General features: G+C 38.6%; 1 protein-coding gene across 3 annotated transcripts in view; it reads right to left on the bottom strand.

Annotated features, from left to right (window-relative positions):
• Positions 1–2297: 2297 nt before the first annotated feature.
• Positions 2298–22309, bottom strand: part of SLC12A7 (solute carrier family 12 member 7) — a 115509-nt gene continuing 95497 nt past the window's right edge. For 2 of the 3 annotated variants that reach the window (XM_063298730.1, XM_063298731.1), the window contains 3 exons: positions 19051–19232; positions 3913–4046; positions 2299–2798 (listed from right to left, as the gene is read on the bottom strand). In XM_063298730.1, the coding sequence (XP_063154800.1) occupies positions 2707–2798; positions 3913–4046; positions 19051–19232 (408 nt within the window). In that variant the 3' untranslated portion in view covers positions 2299–2706. Of the gene's footprint in view, positions 2799–3912; positions 4047–19050; positions 19233–22309 lie in introns of all 3 variants that reach the window. The other variant, XM_063298728.1, reaches the window with a different exon arrangement.

Here is a 22309-nt window from a genome sequence, read left to right as displayed (position 1 = left end):
GGAAAAAGCCCAGAGAATGAAAACAATGGCCCACCAGTTGTAATGCTTGTTGATCTAAGTACATCTGATTCCCCTATCAGCCACCCATATCTTCTCTAAATAAGGGGATTTATACGCCACCAGCAATATTTTTTCTTCTGACAGCTAATTGCCAGAGGAAGAAATGCTAATACGTATTTTGAGTATTTTTCCATTTTTGGAACATGGCATATTATTGAGAGCTTGCTAAGTAAATGCCATCAGCGTGGTGGGCCAGTTGCTATATCCTTAGGAATTATTCCTAAAAGCTCCTCAAAAGAAGATGGTTTGGTTGACAAGCAAAACATCTCTATGGAGGTATGATTCATTTTCCCTTTCAGCATGGTATTTCCACTGATACCAGAGCTTATCTAGAAGAAACTTCAAGTAGTGATAGAAATCAATTGCACAGAGTCAACGCTCCATGTAGCAAGTGACAGAAGAACAGATAAGATCTAACCACTGCCAGTGGAACAAGGATAACAAACTATGATACTAGAATGAGAAATAACTGAGATCGAATCAGTATTATTCAGCAGCTCAGGGTTCCCTTTGACTCCTTTTAAATAAGCAAACATTATATCCCCTTTTTAATAGGGGAAAAAACCCTACCATAATACTAATGATGGTGAAGACCTAGACAACAAACATCTAGAGAAAAGAAGTAAGTGTACATTTTAATGAGTCCAACCACATCCAAATACTTTCTATTGCAAAATTGAACAGGAGCAAATTTCCTTTTTAGTGGGGAATCTTGGAGGGTGGAAGTTACATTTTTCCATCTCTACCTGGAGATCCTGATGATTGAATCTGGGACTTTCTCCTTGCAAAGCATGTGTTCTATCTACTATTAGCATATGCCTCTGAACATTTTTCCATCAGGCAAGCAATTATTCCAGGTACCTTTGAAATCCCTTTGTCTTTCCAAAGTGACTCACCAAACCCCATGATTCTGAAATGATGTACTGTACTTCAAAGCAGCCTATTAAGGTCATTTGAAAGGACAATTTTCTAAGTGTTTGTGGAGTTATATGGAGCGCTGTATAACTTTAACCGTGAAATACATTATAGGCAATCAATAAGTAATTAGACTATCCCTAATGACAGGCCAGCAACTATCAATTTTAAGTTAGAAAAACAAACTAGGGAAACAATGAACAAATTATAGTGGATGAAGCTATTGTTAAGTTATCATTAATTCTGTGATAAAAACATATGAACCATTATATTTGTGGAAATGCTAATGTTAACATACAGGCATTCCATCTAATAATTCACTAATATGCAGTAGACATAGAAAAGTATGTGCCCATTTCGTATTTTAAAAAATAGTAATCTTACCCAGTGGAGCCTTGACATAGACATGTTCACCAAACGAAAGTTCACTATCACAGTGAATACGTTAATACAAAGTGAAGGTTAGGAATAATTTGTGTCTTAGTCCTTGAAAAGATAGTAGTGAACATAATGGGAAAATGTAGGATGAAAAATCTCTTGAGGAATTAAGGGAAAAAAGAAAAAACTGTCTAGGATGTGGCTGTAAATGTGTAGAATCTACTTATGAGAGGAGGTTCTTAATGCCAGCAGCCAGATTCTCCAAGGGTCTCTAGATCTATTTAATGCTCGTAGATTGGAAAATACACCAACATATGTTTTCATCTTGTCCCATTTCTGGTATGCTCTCTGAGTCTTGGGATTGGGTCATCTAATGTCTGGTTAAGTAGTTCACCTGACAAGGACAAAGGAGAGATAATGTAGCCCCAGACAAGACTGGGTCTCTTTCAGGCTGAAACTAATCCCTTGTGGCTGGTTACACAGATAATCTGTGGTTTCAGAGCACTTTTCACTCCATAACCTAGTGAAGTCTGCTGTGCACATCTGTGCATTGGCCAGAATAGCCTTCTTTTGTCTTTGTCTGCCAGCTTGGCTAGTAGAGGTACCCAAAGTAAGTTAACATACTAACGGTTGATGCAGATACTGCAACTAGACCTGGTTGCTGGAGCTTCAAATGTTATTTTATTTTACTAGACTTTTACTGTTCTCTCCTAAAACATGAGATTATTCAACAAGTGAATATATAGTATAGAATGCAACTTGATTTGCTCCATTTATTATTGACAAATGATTTTTTTAAGGCAGCTTCTCAGTGAACACTCAAGGGTAAATAAATAAAATGCAGAGGTGCCACTTTCAAATAGTTAAATAATTGTGATGGCTAAATTATTTTTATCAAACTATTTTTTTCATGAAAATTTATAAGCAAATATGAGCACAGAACCTAGGAGAAGTGATGTGAGGAGAAAAATGATTGCACCTCAGCAAGGTCAGTAGTAAAACAACAATTTTGACATTTATAAAACAATTCCTGGACACCACCTTTTTTTCATTCATTTCTTTTAACCCATCATTACTTTAAAAAATACTACAATGTGTTGCTCCATCCAAAAAAGCTTTCCTGCATATAGGATCTATGCCATATCTTCATCTGAAGAACAAAAAGAAGTCCCAGGTTTCTACATTAACAATATACAAATATATACATCCACATTTCTTCAGTGAAAACAAATGTTCAACATCTATGTAATAAACAGAAGAGAGAATAAGATTCAGCTGTAAATGTATTCTGCACACTAGAAATGTAAGTCTAGTCCAAAATTTTTTAGTCCACCATTTGCCAATGTAAAATTTTTAGGAGTAAATGGTGATCACTTCACGTCCTCCTCCTCGCACCAAAAGCACTCTGTTCAAGCCTTCTGTCAAAACTTCCAAAAACTCCATGTCTGGGTGTCAATGAAGTCAAGGTTGTAATAAATGCATGTAATCTATATGACAATCATATTACTTAAGATATCCTTTCACATAAAAAGGCATAATGTGCACTCCAGGACATATGTTAGCAAAAGACAGACAGTACTTCCAAATCTATATCCAGCCATGAATCTGAGTTTCATAGAGAGCGAGCAGATTACTTACTTTCACTGGGTGGATGTGGAGATGAATTCAAGTTTAAAAGCACCTTGTACAATTGAAAGGGCAATTATTAAAAAAGTCGATATAATGTTGCTCAACTCCTTATGCTTAACAGGTTACAATCAGCTCCAACTCTCTCTCTCTCTCTCTCTCAAACTTGTATGCCACCTGACTCCCAACTTAGTATTAAAATCTGATATAACATTATATATGCAATGAGGCTAATCAGGATTTGCTTTTAACCCTTTTGAAAACAAAGACACTGGTTTACAAATCATGGAATGTTACATGATTACATCAGTGCAGGTGCAATAAACTCAAGTTAATGCTGACAACAGAAAGAAATAAGAAAGCATGTATCTATAGCTTTCTTATCTATTATTAAGGAATCAGCAGCTATGTTATACTTGCCCTAAGACAAGAGGTAAAATATATACTCCTTGGAATTTAGAGTAAAAAAATCCCAGTACTTCAGCCATAATTATCAAAAACCACTGCTTTCAAAGATGTGCACACGGGGCAAAATAAGAGGAACTTGCTACTGATGCTGTATATTACTTTTCTTTCCTATATTCATATAAACAAATGTGAGAAGAAATTAATATCCCTTTATACTTCACAAATGAAAGTATATCTGTATTCTGAGGTATGTTAAAACTGGTAAACAAGAAAAGGTTCGGAAGATGATTATAAATGATTGTAGTAAGTTGTCATTAAACAGCTTATTTTCCCTGCTTAAATGTTCACCTGTTTATTTTACAATTCCATTCTCATACTTTTAATCTGATTATAACATCACAATATTTCACAAGTTTCCAGAAGAACAGTTATATTAATCTGTTACAGTGAAGACTTTTGATTTTTGTTTTGTAAGTTGATTAAAGTTTTAAACTATACCTAGTTTTTTTTTTTTTTAAAGGATACAATTTTCATCCCCATGTCTGTTCTTAGGAGGTCCAGGCATGTTCAGTAATACCAGCTGAGCATGATGTGACTTATTTAGTACAACTCCATTGAGCTTGACAGCGGTATGCATCCTTCGCACATTTGACTCATTCCTGTGTTATAACAACAATCAGAAATACAATCTCATTGATAATGAAAGAAAAAGTCATCGTGGCAACCCAAAATTCCTAAATCTAACAAATAAAATTCTTTGCTAATCAGTGATACATCTCACAAAGAAAAAAACCTGTATTTCAGGTAGAACAAGGATGGTCAGCTGGACCTGTGGAATGGATGAATTCCTTGAAGCAAATTTATTTGGTTTTCTATAGTGTACAATATTTTATCATGGAGTGATAAAAATCTGGGTTGAGTTTCATTTGTCCAGAAATGAAGTCTCCCTCTAGTTCATAGAAATATTATTACTCTACTTTCTGAAAAAGCAAAGTATCATAACCAACTAGGACTATGTGCAGTTCAAAAATATTTTGGAAGAAATGCTTTGAATGCCATACAAGTACAGCATGTTTTGGCTGTTGACTGAAATACTATAGCTGCACAAAGGGCCCCATTAAGTTTGATTAGCAGACTTCAAGCTTGAAACACTTTCATAATGGTTCAACCAAGGCATTTCAAATTCAAAGTAACCAGCTCAAATTGTTTTGAATTTGCTGTCTTAAACCTACAGGTCTTTGATTTAGAGGAATCCCAGAATAACATCCATTCAGTTAAAGGAAATTCATGGTTCCCTTTTGTAGCTGGAAGATATTCTTAGCTAGGACTCCCCACAGCAGTACCAGCTGAGTGGAAACTCCTTACTGAATGTGCTACTGAACAAAGCACTACTTCCAAATCTTTTCTGCTGAAGGTTGTGTCAGCTAACCTGGAAATTAAGTTTGCAGTGTCTTGTAAAAGTCAATACTGAGGACTGTGTTACTGCTTTGAACACACTGGTGAAAGAAGGCATTCAAGGTGGCCATGATCCTTGTGAAGTGGGTTACGACAGGACAACAAAAACTGGACCTTGCAGCTGGGAACTATGCAAGTTCACAGCTACAATTAAAGCCAACAGAAGTTTACCAGAAAGAGATAAAGAGGTAATTTGACCTGTGCTAGTTTCTGGTTAAGATAACCACTGTACCAATACTTCTTGGGGTGGGGGGCAGTTGCATTGGATGCAGGCAGAATGACAGCATAGATCTTGGATCCTATGAAAAATAGAGTTACTTTGTGCATGAGCGTGATCAGAAGAGGCTGGAAACAGAGATCTTCCCTAGTTGATAAGGCTACCAGGAAGGACACTTTCCAAAGAAAAAACTTGGTATTCATTAAGCAGAGAAATGTAACATAAAAATTTTTAGATGTTACATAGGGTGTTGTGAACAGTATCCTTCAGGAAGGTAGTTCCGTGCAAAAACTTCTTGATGTGCAAATGTACACAGATGGGTGCCCCTGGGAAGTAAAAGGATCGAGACCTAGCTTGTACGTGCATTAGAGTACAGGGCCTTGTTGAATGCTGCTCGCAAAAAAGCCAATAGCAGTGGAATGAAAGCCATCATGGGTTGATCTCATCTTCTTGCCAGTGGCAGAAGGTGTGCTAAACAATTCAACACATCAAGATTATTTATGCAATATAGGAGGCCAAAATGGTCTGGAGACTGTGAAGATCTGGATGGCAAACCCAGACCAAGGCTCAATCCCTAGATGGAGTGGATGTCGGTCTGGAAGCCAACCAAGATCAGTGATATTGCACCTTTATTTCTGGATGGAGTCACTTTCTACTGGACTGAACTGTTTGCAACTTAGTGGTCCTCCTCAACTCAAAACTCCTGCTTGAGGAGCAGGCAGAAGCTGTGGCTAGGATGGCCTTTGCATAACTCCATCTCATGCACTAGTTATGACCATTCCTGGATTAGGACTTGTTCATAGTCATTTGTGTCTTGGTCACCTCTTGACTGGACTACTCTAAGTTGTTCTGCATAGGGCTGTCCTTGAAAACTACTTGGAAACTACAATGGGTCCAGAATGCAGCAGCTTGAATAATTAAGAGCACGGCCTGGTTTGCTTGAGTAAGACTGCTACTGTGAGATTCACAGCTTGCCAGGTGGCTTCTGGAAGCAGTTCAAGGTACTAATTGTCACCTTTAAAATCTACATGGCTCATGACCTGGTTATCTGCAGGGCTGCCTTCTTGCATTGGTTTCTGCCCATCCAATAAGCTCTAGCAGGGAAGGTACCTTTTGAATCATCCTTGACCAACTGCCAACACTAAAAGACCAGCAGGGGATGCCTTTCTGTGCCACCCCACTCTCTGAATAGTGCTCCACCCAGCTCAGGTCAGCACCAACCCTGTCGGCATTCAGAAAATCTGTCAAGATGTGGCTGTTGTCAAAAGCCTTTGTTGATTTTTGGGTGGGTTATTATTTACTTTCAATTTTATTTTACTTTTGTATTATTGTAAGCTGCTCAATCTCTGGAAAAGTCTCTAATGCTGGGAAAAGTGGAAGGAAAGAGGATGACCAGCAGCAAGGTGCATGAACTTAGTTACAGTGGCAATGAGTGCAACATTGCAAGACTTGAAAGACCAGGTTAGGGACAGATCACCATGGAGAAAATCTAGGAGGTTGTTAGGAGCTAAAAATGACTTGATGGCCCATAATTAAAGGTGCTAAAAAATGAGTGGCATATAGATTGCAGAAATAAATGAAATTAAAATCATAGAGCTAAAAGGGACCCACCACCTGCCCAGTGCAGGATGCCATGTGAGTACTGCTTCAGGGAACCCATTGGGACCAATTCACAATCATCTTCTTCCTCTGATAGTGATGACAGAGGTATAAAGGGAGTCAGTGCCTGGGGAACACATATTAGGTCTTGAGAAGGCACCCCCTGCCCTGCCAGCCCTAATTTATGTCAGTGCTTGCTTCTCTTAAAGGTAATTTCCTAGCCTGACGAAGAAAATGATAATTCATTTAAGGAATGCCACCGTTTTCACTGTAGGCACTTTTGAAGACAACGCTGATGGAAGGACTTCTGGGGGCAGATTAATGCAGCAATTCTCTGAGCTGTCTCCCCATTACATGCTCATGAGATAAAGGACCACTGGAATCAGAGGGAAAGAGCTCATCAAGAATCACATGAAGTTCTGGTGGACAGCAGTTCCATCAACTGCAAGAGGAAGAAGAATCTACTGTGCACTGTAGTGCTGTTGCACGTTCTCTGATCCACCTGTTCCTTGGTTCCCCAACAGGATTCAGATAACCCAATCACCCCAAGGAAACATAAGGGAACCTCTGCTGCTCAAAAGGTCTTGGAGTAAACAGAGGGACAGGCACCCTTTAGGGCTCCCTCAAAGCCTGAGAATGCTGGCTTTTAGCACTGGAAAATATATCAAGGAAAGGGAAAGCAAAGAAAAAAAACCCTGAGTATTTTGCTTATTGGAGTGGGCAGAAATGAGAAATTGGTTAGTGGCTGCCATCTTGTTGCTGCAGAAGAAAAAGTGTTTGGTCCTGCCAGATGGAGTAAATCAGCAGCCACCCAGCTAAGGATACTTTAAAGCCACAGTAATATCCTCCACGGAAAGCACCTGGAATTCCTTATAACCAAAACCAGGCATGGTAGCCATTTCATGCTTTTAAAAAGCTAAACAAAACCTATCTTTAGAGTTCTTACATACAGGACATGAACATAAGGCCTAAAAAGATTCCTCCTCATATAACTGGGAAGCAATGTGGTCTGGAAGTTAGAAGACTATTCCTGCTTGGCCAACAGCTCCAATCAAGAACACTGGTGAAGAAAGGGCAGATCCATACGCATTTCTACATTGCATGATGCTCATAGTCTCCTTTATACCTAAAGGGTCACCCCAAACACAAATCTAACTTGCATAGCAGGAAATCAGAAACAGCCTGGTAGCACTTTTTCTGACCAGCAAATGTCGCTACAAGGCAGAAGCTTTTGTGAGGTGCAGCTCAATTCACCAGATGCACCGAGTGGCTAGACTGATACAGGAATTAAACTGGGATGAGATGGGGGTGGGGGAAGAATCCCAAAATTATTTTACAAAAAAACCAGAGTAGTCGTCATATTTATGAAACATTCCAGTTTTCCTCTATTGGCGTAACTAAGGAAGGTAAATTGTTCAGTTGAGAAGAAAGTAATAGAACAGCTCATGCTTCCTATTTGTCTTACGGGTGTACACAGTGCAGGGGGTGGGGGAGAGGGGAATTGCCCTGAGCTCAATTCAAAACAGCTCCACTCATCACATTGTCAGAATGTTTTAAATTGGCTGCATTCCAGTGGAACAAATTTGGGAGGCCTCAAGTGTATAATGTTCCAAAGGAACAAGGACTGAAAACATTTTGAATGATGTACACTTTTTGCAGCACAATAGGAACACAGAGCCCAGGGATTCACTTTCAAGCGAGCCTATGAAAGCAGGAACCGCATCCCTGCCAAACCTGCAGTTTCCTCTAGTAGTCAGGTTTTTTCTTTTTCATTACTACTTGCAAATATTATAATTATTCATTATTTGCAGAATATCATCGTCATCATCCTGATACTAAAACCATTTTTAAATATGCCACTCATGACTTAGAAAACAAGCAAATATGTAATGTAAGACGCCTAAAAACAATCTCATTTTGTCTTGAGCAACAAACATGGGACATTTTGTCCTGGTCATGTGATAACAGCTTTAGAATACTCAGAATGGCTTTTCCGAACTCAGTATTTTGGCCTCAGAACATTTTACACGGCACATGGTCAGGTTATTGCAAGACCTCTATCTCCTGTTTCTTCTGTCTGTACCATGAGATTGCTCAGGGTGGGCATATGTTGACTGTGTTTTATTATTGGTGGTGTATTGTATCATTGTTTTTTATGTACTCCACCTAGAGTCACAAATTGTGAGTGGAGCAGCCTTGTTTGTTGTTTATTCGTTTAGTCTCTTCCGACTCGTGACTTCATGGACCGGCCCACGCCAGAGCTTCCTGTCAGTTGTCAACAACCCCAGCTCCCCCAGGGACGGGTCCATCACCTCTAGAATATCATCCACCCACCTTGCCCTTGGTCGGCCCCTCTTCCTTTTGCCCTCCACTCTCCCTAGCATCAGCATCTTCTCCAGGGTGTCCTGTCTTCCCATTATGTGGCCAAAGTATTTCAGTTTTGCCTTTAATATCATTCCCTCAAGTGAGCAGTCTGGCTTGATTTCCTGGAGGATGGACTGGTTTGATCTTCTTGCAGTCCAAGGCACTCTCAGAATTTTCCTCCAACACCACAGTTCAAAAGCATCGATCTTCCTTCTCTCAGCCTTCCTTATGGTCCAGCTCTCGCAGCCATATGTTACTACAGGGAACACCATTGCTTTAACTATGCGGACCTTTGTTGTCAGTGTGATGTCTCTGCTCTTAACTATTTTATCGAGATTTGTCATTGCTCTTCTCCCAAGGATTAAGCGTCTTCTGATTTCCTGACTGCAATCAGCATCTGCAGTAATCTTCGCACCTAGAAATACAAAATCTTTCACTGCTTCTACATTTTCTCCCTCTATTTGCCAGTTATCAATCAAGCTGGTTGTCATAATCTTGGTTTTTTTGAGGTTTAGCTGCAAGCCAGATTTTGCACTTGCTTCTTTCACCTTCATCATAAGGGTCCTCAGTTCCTCTTTGCTTTCAGCCATCAAAGTGGTATCATCTGCATATCTGAGATTGTTGATGTTTCTTCCAGAGATTTTAACTCCAGCCTTGGATTCCTCAAGCCCAGCATGTTGCATGATGTGTTCTCCGTGCAAGTTGAATAGGTAGGGTGAGAGTATACAGCCCTGCTGTACTCCTTTCCCAATCTTAAACCAGTCCGTTGTTCCGTGGTCTGTTCTTACTGTTGCTGCTTGGTCGTTATACAGATTCTTCAGGAGGCAGACAAGATGACTTGGTATCCCCATACCACTAAGAACTTGCCACAATTTGTTATGGTCCACACAGTCAAAGGCTTTAGAAGAGTCAATAAAACAGAAATAGATGTTTTTCTGAAACTCCCTGGCTTTTTCCATTATCCAGCGGATATTGGCAATTTGGTCCCGAGTTCCTCTGCCTTTTCTAAACCCAGCTTGTACATCTGGCAATTCTCGCTCCATGAAGTGCTGAAGTCTACCTTGCAGGATCTTGAGCATTACCTTACTGGCATGTGAAATGAGTGCCACTGTTCGATAGTCTGAACATTCTTTAGTGTTTCCCTTTTTTGGTATGGGGATATAAGTTGATTTTTTCCAGTCGGATGGCCATTCTTGTGTTTTCCAAATTTGCTGGCATATAGCATGCATTACCTTGACAGCATCATCTTGCAAGATTTTGAACAGTTCAGCTGGGATGCCGTCGTCTCCTGCTGCCTTGTTATTAGCAATGCTTCTTAAGGCCCATTCAACCTCACTCTTCAGGATGTCTGGCTCTAGCTCACTGACCACACCATCAGAGCTATCCCCGATATTGTTATCCTTCCTATACAGGTCTTCTGTATATTCTTGCCACCTTTTCTTGATCTCTTTGTCTTCTGTTATGTCCTTGCCATCTTTGTTTTTGATCATACCATTTTTGCCTGGAATTTACCTCCAATGTTTCTAATTTTCTGGAAGAGTCTCTTGTCCTTCCTATTCTATTGTCTTCTTCCACTTCCACACATTGCTTGTTTAAAAATAATTCCTTATCTCTTCTGGCTAACCTCTGGAATTTTGCATTTAATTGGCCATATCTCCCCCTATCACTGTTGCCTTTTGCTTTCCTTCTTTCTTGGGCTACTTCTAGTGTCTCGGCAGACAGCCATTTTGCCTTCTTGGTTTTCTCTTTCTTTGGGATGTATTTTGTTGCCGCCTCTTGAGCAATGATGCAAACTTCTGTCCATAGTTCTTCCGGGACCCTACCTACTAAGTCCAGTCCCTTAAATCGATTCTTCACCTCCACTGCATATTCCTTAGGAATATTAGTGAGCTCATATCTAGCTGATCTGTGGGTCTTCCCTAATCTCTTTAGTCTGATCCTAAATTGTGCAAGAAGTTCGTGATCTGAACTACAGTCAGCTCCAGGTCTTGTTTTTACCCACTGTATAGATGTCCGCCACCTTTGGCTGCAAAGGATGTAGTCAATCTGATTTTGGTGTTGTCCATCTGGGGAAGTCCATGTATAAAGCCGTCTCTTAGGTTGTTGGAAGGGAGTGTTTGTTATGCAGAGTGAGTTGTCTTGGCAAAATTCTATCAGCCTACGTCCTGCTTCGTTTTGTTCTCCCAGGCCATGCTTACCTGTAATTCCAGGTGTCATTTGACTGCCCACCTTAGCATTCCAGTTTCCCGTGATGAAAATAACATCTCTTTTAGGCGTGTTGTCCAGTAGGTGCTGCAGATCCTCATAGAACTGCTCTACTTCAGCTTCTTCAGCATCTGTGGTTGGGGCGTATATTTGGATCACTGTGATGGTAGATGGCTTGCCCTGAATTCGAATTGAGATCATTCTATCGTTTTTTGGATTGTATCCAAGCACTGCTTTAGCCACTTTACTATTAATTATGAAGGCTACTCCATTTCATTCCAACTTGAAATGAGAAACGTGAAATGAACTGAGCATTTTTTTATGAAGTCAAGATAAGTCTAACAAAATGAACCTGTCATGAGTACTGATGACAAGCTGGAAGGGGCCTCTATCCAGGGGGGAAAACGCATGCGTAGTACTGAGGAATTAAGCAGCCATTCAAAGAGACACAGATCAGACCCGCTTTAACTTTTGGGGTTTATCTGTCTGGTTTTTTCCCACGCTTCTTCAGTTTGTTAGGATTCTGTTTTATGTAGCAGTAATAAACACTAGAGACCTGCTCCTCGTCTCAGCGTGATTTCTGACTGTTAGAACAGAACCTTTGCATAAGTTTAACAATAAGGCTATATGGAACAAATCGTGGGTTTCCATGTATTTGGCTGAATATACACACACAGGAAGTGAGCAATATACACATGTAATTGGATATTATGCAGTCAGTTACCCAGATCCATGGGTGCAAAACTTGCCCACAGAACACCTTTGTTGGACCAAGATGGTCACGTGCCATACAATAAGGATGGATGTGGATAAAGGCTTAATTGCTTTTTAATACATGTGACAGAACTTCAGTGCTCTGTGGAAAGATTTTTCAAAGAGAAGAAGGATGATTCACTCAGGGAAAATGCAGGAGACATTCCATAAAAAAAAAAAAAACTAATAAAAGCAGTAGAGTGTCTTTAGTGGCATTTTAAAAGAAAAATGGAGAAAGGAAGTAAAAAGAAAAATCTGCACCAGTGTCAGATGTTATGCCTGGATAAATGACATATCTTGCCAGATTATCTTATTTTGATAAGATGATGTGCTACTGTTCTTGGTTTTTTAAAACATGGGAGGGAGTCTAGGGATATGCAGTATATTCTCACAATTTAAGTGGCCATAAAATGAACCATGTTATGGCTCAGCAAACTACTCAACAACAAAAATACATTTCTTTTTTTCTCCAAAATACTCTCAACGTCATTGGTGAAATATCTGCAAATAATGTTATATATTTATGAATGAATACATTATTTTATCTAAACACTATTATACATCTCTGGTTATTGATATAATTAAAAAAACTATATAAATCGAATAATTTATACAAGCAAAAAGTGACCTTCATTTTATGAGAACGATAATATCATTAACAGTAAAGCAGGACAAAAATAAGCACAGACATGGCTTTAAAACAAGAAGAAAAAAAACAAAAACAGAAGAATGCTACGCCATCTCACTTGCATGCTAAAACATAATATATGGACACAATAAGCATGTAATAAAAAGCCAACTGGAAGGATACATGCACTAACAGTTCAACAACAAAGCACAGACAAACAGAAAAAACATCCTAAATTGTAGCAAATTTGACTTACAGATTTCCCCATTCTCTACATGGAAAAGAAACAAATATGCAATGTATTACTGATGCTGAGTGGCATGTACTTTCAATATAGCAAATTAAACAGACTTCAGGTTTCTATCATTTGTAAATAATATGCTTTCTATATTTTAAAAACCAAATTATTATAGGAACCTCCTGTTCAATTTAACACTCTCATTAAAACTAGATATGGCTAGCCTTGAAGGTTTTTCATGCACTTTTTATTTCTGAAAGCTAGTGAAGAAGCCATTTATGACTGACCCAGCAAAACAGAACATTCATCTCCTCAGGGCATGGACTCTTTTTGTATCTAGAGAGAAGTTCCCAGGTTTCAGGCTACATGACAGCTCCTAATGGGTACCTAGATTTTCAGTGGACTTTAGGTATAGAAAATAACCATAAATGCTCTTAAAATACCATATGAATTTGACTATGGGTTACCTCAGTCTTACTTAAAGCAGACACTTTGAAATCAATGAGATTTTTTCATGATTAAATCTAGTATGATTAAATCTGGATCCAATTCTATATGTTCAAGAAAGGTTCTCTGACCCTTGCTGGGAACTTGCTTTCCATCTGACCTAAATCAGATCATAAGTATTTCTTCCACAATGGGGTTTTCCCCCTGAAAACTGAAATGGCACTACTCCATCTCCCAGATGCCTGAGAAAAGATGAATATTGTATTCAGAAAGGAGAAGTTACTATGCTTTACTCTGTGAGAAGAGAAGCATGTAGGGGCAAGGCAATATGAATAGTGGCTTTCCTCCTCCTCCTCTTCCTCAGGGAAGTATTACCTGACCAAACTATTTCTTTTCATGTGGCATCAATGGAAGGCAAAAGAGCAGTCTTTGGGTTAAAGTCTTATTACGGTAATGAAGTATTCGGGTATATAGGAATTTTCAAAATTAAACTGCTTGCTTTTTTAATTGTAACTTACATTTCTGCATTTTCAAAGGCACAAATGAAAGAGCTGCTGATTTTCTAAGAGGAAGCTACACTGTTTTTCCAAAGGCATACACAATTATTCTCCCAGGTCAATAAGCTATATATGCAGATGCAAATATATGCATAGATAGGTTGCAATGCTGTAAGTTGCTATGGACATGAGACCCTCTCTATACCTTCAAGAAAGTCTATTTCTATCACTCTATTATTATTCATAAGCAAAGTATGTAATTCATACTTCTGAGGAAATATTTTATCCAGTTAGCTGTTATTTTATGTTGGCATACACAGTGTCCTTTTTCAATTTGAAAGCAAAACACAGGAATTTTTTTCTATTTATTTAGGCAGGCAGTTTCACCTGGTTGGTGCTATCTTTCTGTGTGATTATTACTTAGTTTATATCACCATCTGGTGGTTACAAAGATATTTGTTCCTTGTATTGCTATGCAAATAGTAATATAGCAATGATATGGACCCCTATTTTTACTAAAGAAATTTTTTTTAGGTTATGCTGAAATCCCAAAAGGCTATGTTACTTTCATGAGCTACCATAATGTGTTACTTATTAAAGTTAAGGAAAACAATGTTTCATGTTACTTTTATGGTTGTATTTTTGAAATGTGTATACGGGGAGTCCTCACTTAACTACCACAATTGGGACAGGCAAAACTGTCACTAAGTGACACAGTTGTTAAGTGAGGTATCATGACCATGCCAGACTTACATCAGTTCCACTGTGGTTGCTAAGCAAATCACTCGTGGTCATTAAGTTTTTTATTGTAACTTATAGTTCTGCATTTTCAAAGGCACAAATGAAAGAGCTGCTGATTTTCTAAGAGGAAGCTATACTGTCTTTCCAAAAGCATTCACAATTGTTTTCCCAGGTCATGTGACCATGACTTGAGATGTTACCGCTGGCTTTTCCATTGACTTCGCTTGTTGGAAGCTGGCTGTAAGCTTGCAAATGGCGATCACGTGACCGCAGGATGCTGCAATGATCGTAAATGCATGCTGGTTGTGAAGCGCCCAGATGGCAATCTCATGACCATGGGGATGTTGCAATGGTTGTAAATTTTAAGGACCAATTGTAAAGTTGGTCCTGTAAACTTTTTCAGTACTGTCACAACTTTGAACAGTTGGTAAACAGGGCAGTTGTTAACCTGTATATTTATTTAACAGTATTTCCCTTGGTAAAGAATTCTGTCAACATATCTGGTAACACTATCCACATGTGAAGATCTTTGTGTCTCTTAGTCTGTTCTTCTATGCCTGTATTTGATTCTCTCTTTTGTAAACCTTCAAGGCCCTATTATTCAGGAAAACAAAAAACCTGGAAATACTTCAAACGACAAAGGGAAAAACTGTTCTCAGTAATCCTTGAATGTATTTAACTTATGAACTCAGGGATACAAGGAGTTTGCTTTCAGTGGACAAATGACTTTTCCAAAAAATAGTGCGGCTTAAAAGCACACCTTCTGCTCAGAACTTACTGTGAAATGTTTTTCAGATTTGTAAGGGAACAGCACGTAGGAAGGGTTTATTACTTTTTGGAAAAGAAAGGCACAGAACTTGCAATATTCTGTCTTTCCAGAACAATAGCTGTGAGAATTATAATCAAAACTAATGCACAGAATACAGGAAAACTTTTAAAACATTAACAGGACGAAAACAAAAAAATGGTAACAGGGATGTCAGTGAACCCATATGCAAAACATATTCCCCACATGGATTTGTTTAGAATGAGGTAGATTTTTAGTCAGAGAAAAATCTTATTTTCTCCCAATTTCAGCCTTATGTGATTTTTGAGGTGGGGGGGGGGAGATATTAACTTTAGTGGTTGGCTGTGAATTTCCAATTCAGTGGTAATATTTTATTGGAGCTCTAGGAAATGACAGAACTGAAATGACAGAACAGGACAGGACAGCCACAGTCAGGATCCTGTTCACCTCTTTTTTATACTGTAACAAACGTTGAGATGTGATGCTGCTCCACTTTTCCTCCACAGTTGGAGGACTGCATTCTGAGGCAGGCAGGGAGAGGGGATAAGAGGCAGGGAGAGGGGATAAGGGCATATTCTATTCATGTCTTTTCTTTTGTGAAGCCTTAACTAATTGCTTAGAAAAAGCACCAGCAGCTTCCTTAATAAATAAATTAGCCAAGACAGAAAAGCCAACAACGCCATTCCTGTACCTTAAAAAAAAAAACTACAAGAAACCACCATCTTATTTTGCAGCCCTCTATAAAACTTAGACTGAGGAGCAGCTCCTTCAGGCCTGTGAGGGTAGGCCATGGAGTAGTAAACCATGAGCAATCTCAAAATTTCCCTGCACCAATCTGCTGTCTCAATCTTCTCTATTAACACTGGGAGTAAGAAAGTTAGTATTGCGACAGTGTGTGACTTCCCTTGAATGAGGTCATTTAATACAGGTAGGCGTTTTTGAGAACAGTTTCTCCCACATCATTTCTTCACTACTTCTTCAGGGCCAATGTAGTCAATAGATTCATAGCTGTCTTCCTGCTCCCACTGCTGACGAAGCATGTCCACCCTGGCCCTCTGTGAGGCAGCTGCTGGCCGCATGAGGCTTTCTTCCCAAAGTCACACACTTTCCTCATGAGATGGGGAAGACAGCCTCACGTGGCCAGCAGCTGCCTCACCAAGGGACAGGATGGGCACACCTCGTCAGCAGCAAGAGCAAGAAGTCAGCGAAGATCAGTTGCCTTTACAACCACTTTGCTTAGTGATGGAAATTCCTGTCCCAATTTTGGTCGTAAGTCAACCATCTGAAGGTTGGTACAGCTGAGAGGGAGTGACTGGCCCAAAGTCACCTAGCAGCTTTCGTGCATAAGGGAGGCCTAGAACTTGGTCTCCTGCTTTTTAGGTCACTACCTTAAGGTTAGGGTTAGGGTTACAGTTGTTACTTTATACTCTGTGCACCATGTTTCAAAAAGGAAGCAAAGTCATGAAAGATTTGTGTATATACAGACTTTATATTAAGCATGTCTGGAAGTATATGAGTGTCCATGTCTGTATGTAGTAAAGAATGCACAATTCAGGAATTGGAAAAAGTAATTGTTGGTGGTCTCAGAAGAACTGGTTATCTATAACTGCAGTTCTTCAACACAAATTATGAGCCTGCACAGAGCTATGTCCAGAAATTTCTGCAGCTTATATTATATGAATAGGCCACATGACTTAGCCTCTTACCGAATCCTTCTAGTTCCTAAGACCTACACCCCAGACCTCAAGGAACAGTGAGGTCAACCGAGATAGGAAGGTGAACTATGTGAATTCACTGTTCAGACAACTGCAGTTATAGGTAATTAATCAGTTCTTCATTGTGAAATCTTTGATTCATGCACATGGTTAAATAGGAACCTTCTTATCTGGAGGAGGAACTAGTTAGCATGAGGTAACTGAGGAGAGAACAACCCTTCCAAAAGTTGCATTTCTGTGGAGCACAGATCCAGTTTATAGTGCTGCATGAAGATGGAGAGCTAGGCTCGTATGTCTAGCCAGCACTATTTGGTCAGGGAACAACCTGAAGGAAGGTTATTGTTTGAGTGCAGATCAGGAGTTTGGTCAGCTCATAGCGAAGCCTGATGGATGCTATTATGCATTTGGAGAAATCCTGTGTGGACAGATCATGTCTTAGATGGGACTTGGATAGCCAAAAATAAATACTGGTCTTGGTAAAATAGTGCTGTACAGTCCAGGCAAAAAGTCAGAGCAAAAAAGGCATTCAATAAAATGACACAAATTTTCCAGTGGTTTGAGAGGATAGAAAAATATTAGGCAATATAATGTCTTGATTTAGGTGAAAGATCAAGACTGCTTTTGGAAGGAAGGAAATACCTGGGTGAAAAGCTGCTGCGCTTTTCCTTCTTCAAAAGGGAGGATCTCTTCAGTTCACTAGATCCACAAGCTGATGTCACAGCTACCAAAGAAAGCTATCTTCCATGAGTGAAAGTGAATTTGGGTGGGTGGAGGAAAGCTTGGGATCTAAGGCATACAGAGAAGAGGAGACAGGCTCCGGGCTAGAAATAGCAGAGGACAAAGGTGTGCTAGGCCTTTATGAAACACTTTAATAAGGGGTTAAAAAAGAAAATACATCTTGTTGAAAGAAAAGGAAAAAGGATAGAATGGACACACGGAATAACTTTATTAAAGAGAGAGCCTACCCTTACTGTTTGAAGTACTAGACAAATGCCAATATTTCAGAGGATGACAGTGCTGTTTCTGGGCAACGACTTGTGTCTTGTGGAGCAAAGTGATTGACCTTGGGGTTGCCCCAATGAGATGTGATAAGGATAATTGCTGAAGGATGCAATTTCCATTTGGGGCCATCCTGATATGGCCAAGCTGCTGGTAAGAATATTGTTACTTTCTGTCCTATGGATTGCCAGAATGGAGTGATGGACACACTAATGTCAAGCCTGGAATGTAAAATTCAAACCACGAGTGGACTTTGTGCCATCCTGTTTCTTAAATCTCCAATATAATCTGGAGAATCTGGCTATAGAGAAAGCCTTAGAGGGCTTTGAGTGCCTGTAAGGAGTATCAAGTTTGTTGATGGTTGGGATGTTTCACGATGGGACCAAGTCCCTTGGATGCAGAGAGCTCAGAGGTGTGCAACCCATCCACAGAGGTGGTCAGGACATACATTAGGGAGGAAGATAAATTTGTCTGAAATTAACCACCTGGGGAAGGACTTCTTCACATAGGAGAGAAACTGTCTTGTATCTATGCCCAGAGAAGAGGAACAGAGGTACATCTGTAAGGGAGACATCTGAAGATCAAAACAGACAACTGCAGTCACATCCATTATATGATGCAGTAGTTGGAGAACAATGAGGGCTGGGACTCTTATTAGGGAAGCAATCTTGTGTTCAAATGCCTGAAGTATATGGACACACTGCTAACATGCTGATAGTTAAAAAAAAAAGAACAGGTTAGTTGCACAGTACGTGAGGAAGGTGAGGCTCCAACCACACAATTCAGTAGGTTCTAAAAGATTCCAAATGAGGGTCTGTGCAGGTGTATAACCCATGTGTGTGAATTAAGAATATAACCAAGAATAAAGGAAAAGTTAGGATAAAGAGAAGGATGCATGAGTAAAAAGGAAAATAGAATAATTTACACTTTCTCCATTGAAATATGTGATTGAGCATCATGCACAAGCCTAGAGCTCATCTATTCTTAATAATTTCTTCTATCCCTTGTATCTACTTACGGTTTCATACTGAAGATGTCTTTGTAGCTTGCCATACATGCTTCTTTATTTTTATGCTTTTCAGATATAAGCTTCTCTTTTGTCCAAGTCATCTGTACTTTTTCTGGGGCAGCATTCGCTGTCTGTGATTTAACCATTCCTGTTCCATGGGATGCAGTGTTTCTGTCGTGGATTAACTGAGCCTGACCAAACATAAGCAAGCCAAGCAAAGATCAGCATTGTTGATATGTCAGCAAACTCAAAACAGGTAGATGCCAGTTCTTATATCATGTACTACCTGGGACTTAAAAGTGGATTTTTAACTTGCAGTAAGATCCATTCCAATCAAGATCTTGACTCCCTAGTTGAAAGCTAATTATACATATAATAATTTATAATCATAAATGATAAATCTGGGTTATTCTAAGTATAATGTGGAGTTCATCCTTCGATGTTGTTGCAGAGGATCCATTAATATTGCTGGCCCAGCAAAATATATGCATATCTGATGAATTTCAATTTTTGGAGAAAATAGGTGAAAAGCTTACACAAAAGTAGCTTTGGGAGGACAAAATAATAATTTGCACTTATATTCATATATGTTTTCCAAAGAGTTCATAGGTTTGCCTGCAGAAATAACATCTATTGCAACCTACCACATAAATAATTGGAACAGACAAGTTGCTATCATTATAATTGTCAAGATATTAACACAAACAACCAATATTATTGGATTAATAGCATATAGCCTCTTTCACAAAATTCTGATCTTATCAAACTGACCTGAATTTCTAAAAACCAGTAGTATAAACAACAACTATAATGATATCAATGTCAATAGTAACCAATTATATTCTACTTCAATCACATGGGAGTTGTCCTGTAGATAAAGAAAACAGACTTACAATCAAAAGACTTACTGTTCAGCACTGGAAACACAAATGTATGGCTTCACCTATTCAGCAGTTTGCAGTATTAATATTAAATTAAATAGTAATATTGATAACCAAGGATGATTGCAATAAATCATGGCCTCAATTTATTGATATAATATATGTCTGTAAAATACATTCTGTATGTCTGTATTTTTTTAATCTTTTCTTTTTTATAACTTTGTATGCTTTTTGTTTTTTGTACTGTTAATTAAAAAAACCTTAAATAACCAATTATAAATCAGTATTTTTCCTAAATTTAAATTACATTTTGTAGTTATTTATACTTACATATAAGTATTTACACATATCTAGGATCCTGCGTTTTTTTATTAGCATTTCTTTTTCTCCAAAAGTTTGCTTTCTTTTAATGCATTTAATATCCAGGGTCTTTGTTGTGTACAGAAAAAGTTCCCTTATTTCTCCCTTCCCCTTTTTCATCATTGTATTTTTACATTTCTTCCATTAGATGAAATTGCTAAAGTGGTAGGTTTGGGATACTAATCTATACTCTATTTCAAGGGCATTTCTTCATAAAAGTTACTTTCATATTTATATTCTACACAGCATTATTAAGAAAAAAATGGATTTAAAAATGGACTCAAAAATAGAAGAGTATTATTTTTCTTCTTCCTACTGCTAAAAAGTTTGGCCTGCCAGCCACAATTCTGCATTGAGCTAAATTGAGCTTGGACATGAAGATCAACAAGCCTCTATAGGCTGAAGGAATTTGGGATTTTCAGTCTGAAGGAAAGACGACTTAGGCTCATGTAGATAAAGGGGAGCTACAGGAAAATGGCTAATAATTATTTCCCACAGCCACTAGGACCAGAAAAAACTTTATACTTCTTATTCTATGTTTCTACGATTCTATCTTTTGAGTGAACAAAGGAGCGCAGTCAATCCCGCTTCATCACTGGCTTTTCCTCTAGATGGTACTACTTTGCTTCATAATATCATGCATATTTTAAAATCTGGCTATATTATATTAAAAGTGAACCCTTTTTAGTACAATTTGGATGTCAAATGTATGCCTTTCAAAGGTCAAAAAAGTATTTTTGAGATCTTTAAAAGCCTTTTTGATAATCTATTTGATTCCATTATACGGTAATAGTAGAAAAATAATAAAATAGTATAATCAAGCAAAAGTGTGTGGGAAACAGAGACAGACAGACATGCAGTAACAGAAAGAGGTACAAAGGTGGGTCATGGTAATGGAGAGGAAGGAAGGAAGGAAGGAAGGAAGGAAGGAAGGAAGGAAGGAAGGAAGGAAGGAAGGAAGGAAGGAAGGAAGGAAGGAAGGAAGGGAGAGAGATAGCATTCCTTTCTTTTCTATTCTCTCTGCCACACCATCCTGAACAGGCTACCCCTAAGGGAATATTTAAAGTATCACCAAATAGCAAGAGTGCCCTGCAGTGCTGCAAGTGTTAGCATTACTAACAAGCATAATATGAAAGCCTAAATTGACCAAAGCCATATAAGTGGCAGAAGTCAATATGGGCCCATCTGGCATATGGAGGACTGCAACTTGGAAGAGGAGTAAACAGGCAAGAGTACGAATTAATGAAAGAATAAAAACAGTTATGTGCATCAGTACAGTAAACAAATGTTGTTGTTTTACAGCAAGGCAGCCTCCTTCAATCAGGTGCCTTGCAGTTATGTTGGAAATGCAGTAAGCAGTCATTTCATTGTCATAACACTGAATAATGTTATTATTATTTAAAATTTTGGTGAAAAAGCATGGTAAATGAGCTCAGGTCTTAGAGGACTGTTACTGTCATGATGTACTATTGACCTCAAAATATTTCACATAAAATAAACAATGGCTTTTGAAACACAATACATTTAAAAAATGGAAAGGAGATGATAACTACTAAATCCTAATTTGAAGATACTGTTATTCTTTCAGACAAATACCCACAGAGAACCTACTAAAGGTGAGCTACAGAAACATTTCATGTTGCCATGAACTAAGGATTTGCCTGAACTTGAAGTGCCACATTTTCATTGACTGTACTATAGCAAATTTCTTCTGAATGAGTAGTTTAAAATTCAGAAATAAAAAGTATAGCCAATGCCTGTTATTAAGCTGAGGAAAGATTAAAATGAGACAAGCCCCCCCTCTCCTGGACTTCTGTAAAAAACTGAAGACCTGGGCTTGCCATCGCGCCTGGGGCGGGGAAGGGAATAGTTATTCTTGGGGATGGCTGATATCCTAGAATGGCCCCTTATATATTCATGGATTGAAGCAGAACCTTACTGCCATCTGGATTTTATTGCATTTCATATTTTTATCTCCTATTTATATTTATATGTAATGTATTATTTATAGGTTGGATTGAATTTCA

Source organism: Candoia aspera, chromosome 3 (assembly GCF_035149785.1).
Source record: "Candoia aspera isolate rCanAsp1 chromosome 3, rCanAsp1.hap2, whole genome shotgun sequence".
Lineage (NCBI taxonomy): Eukaryota > Metazoa > Chordata > Lepidosauria > Squamata > Boidae > Candoia > Candoia aspera.
The sequence above is the reverse complement of the archived record's forward strand: the minus strand, read 5'-3'. Positions and strand labels throughout refer to the sequence as shown.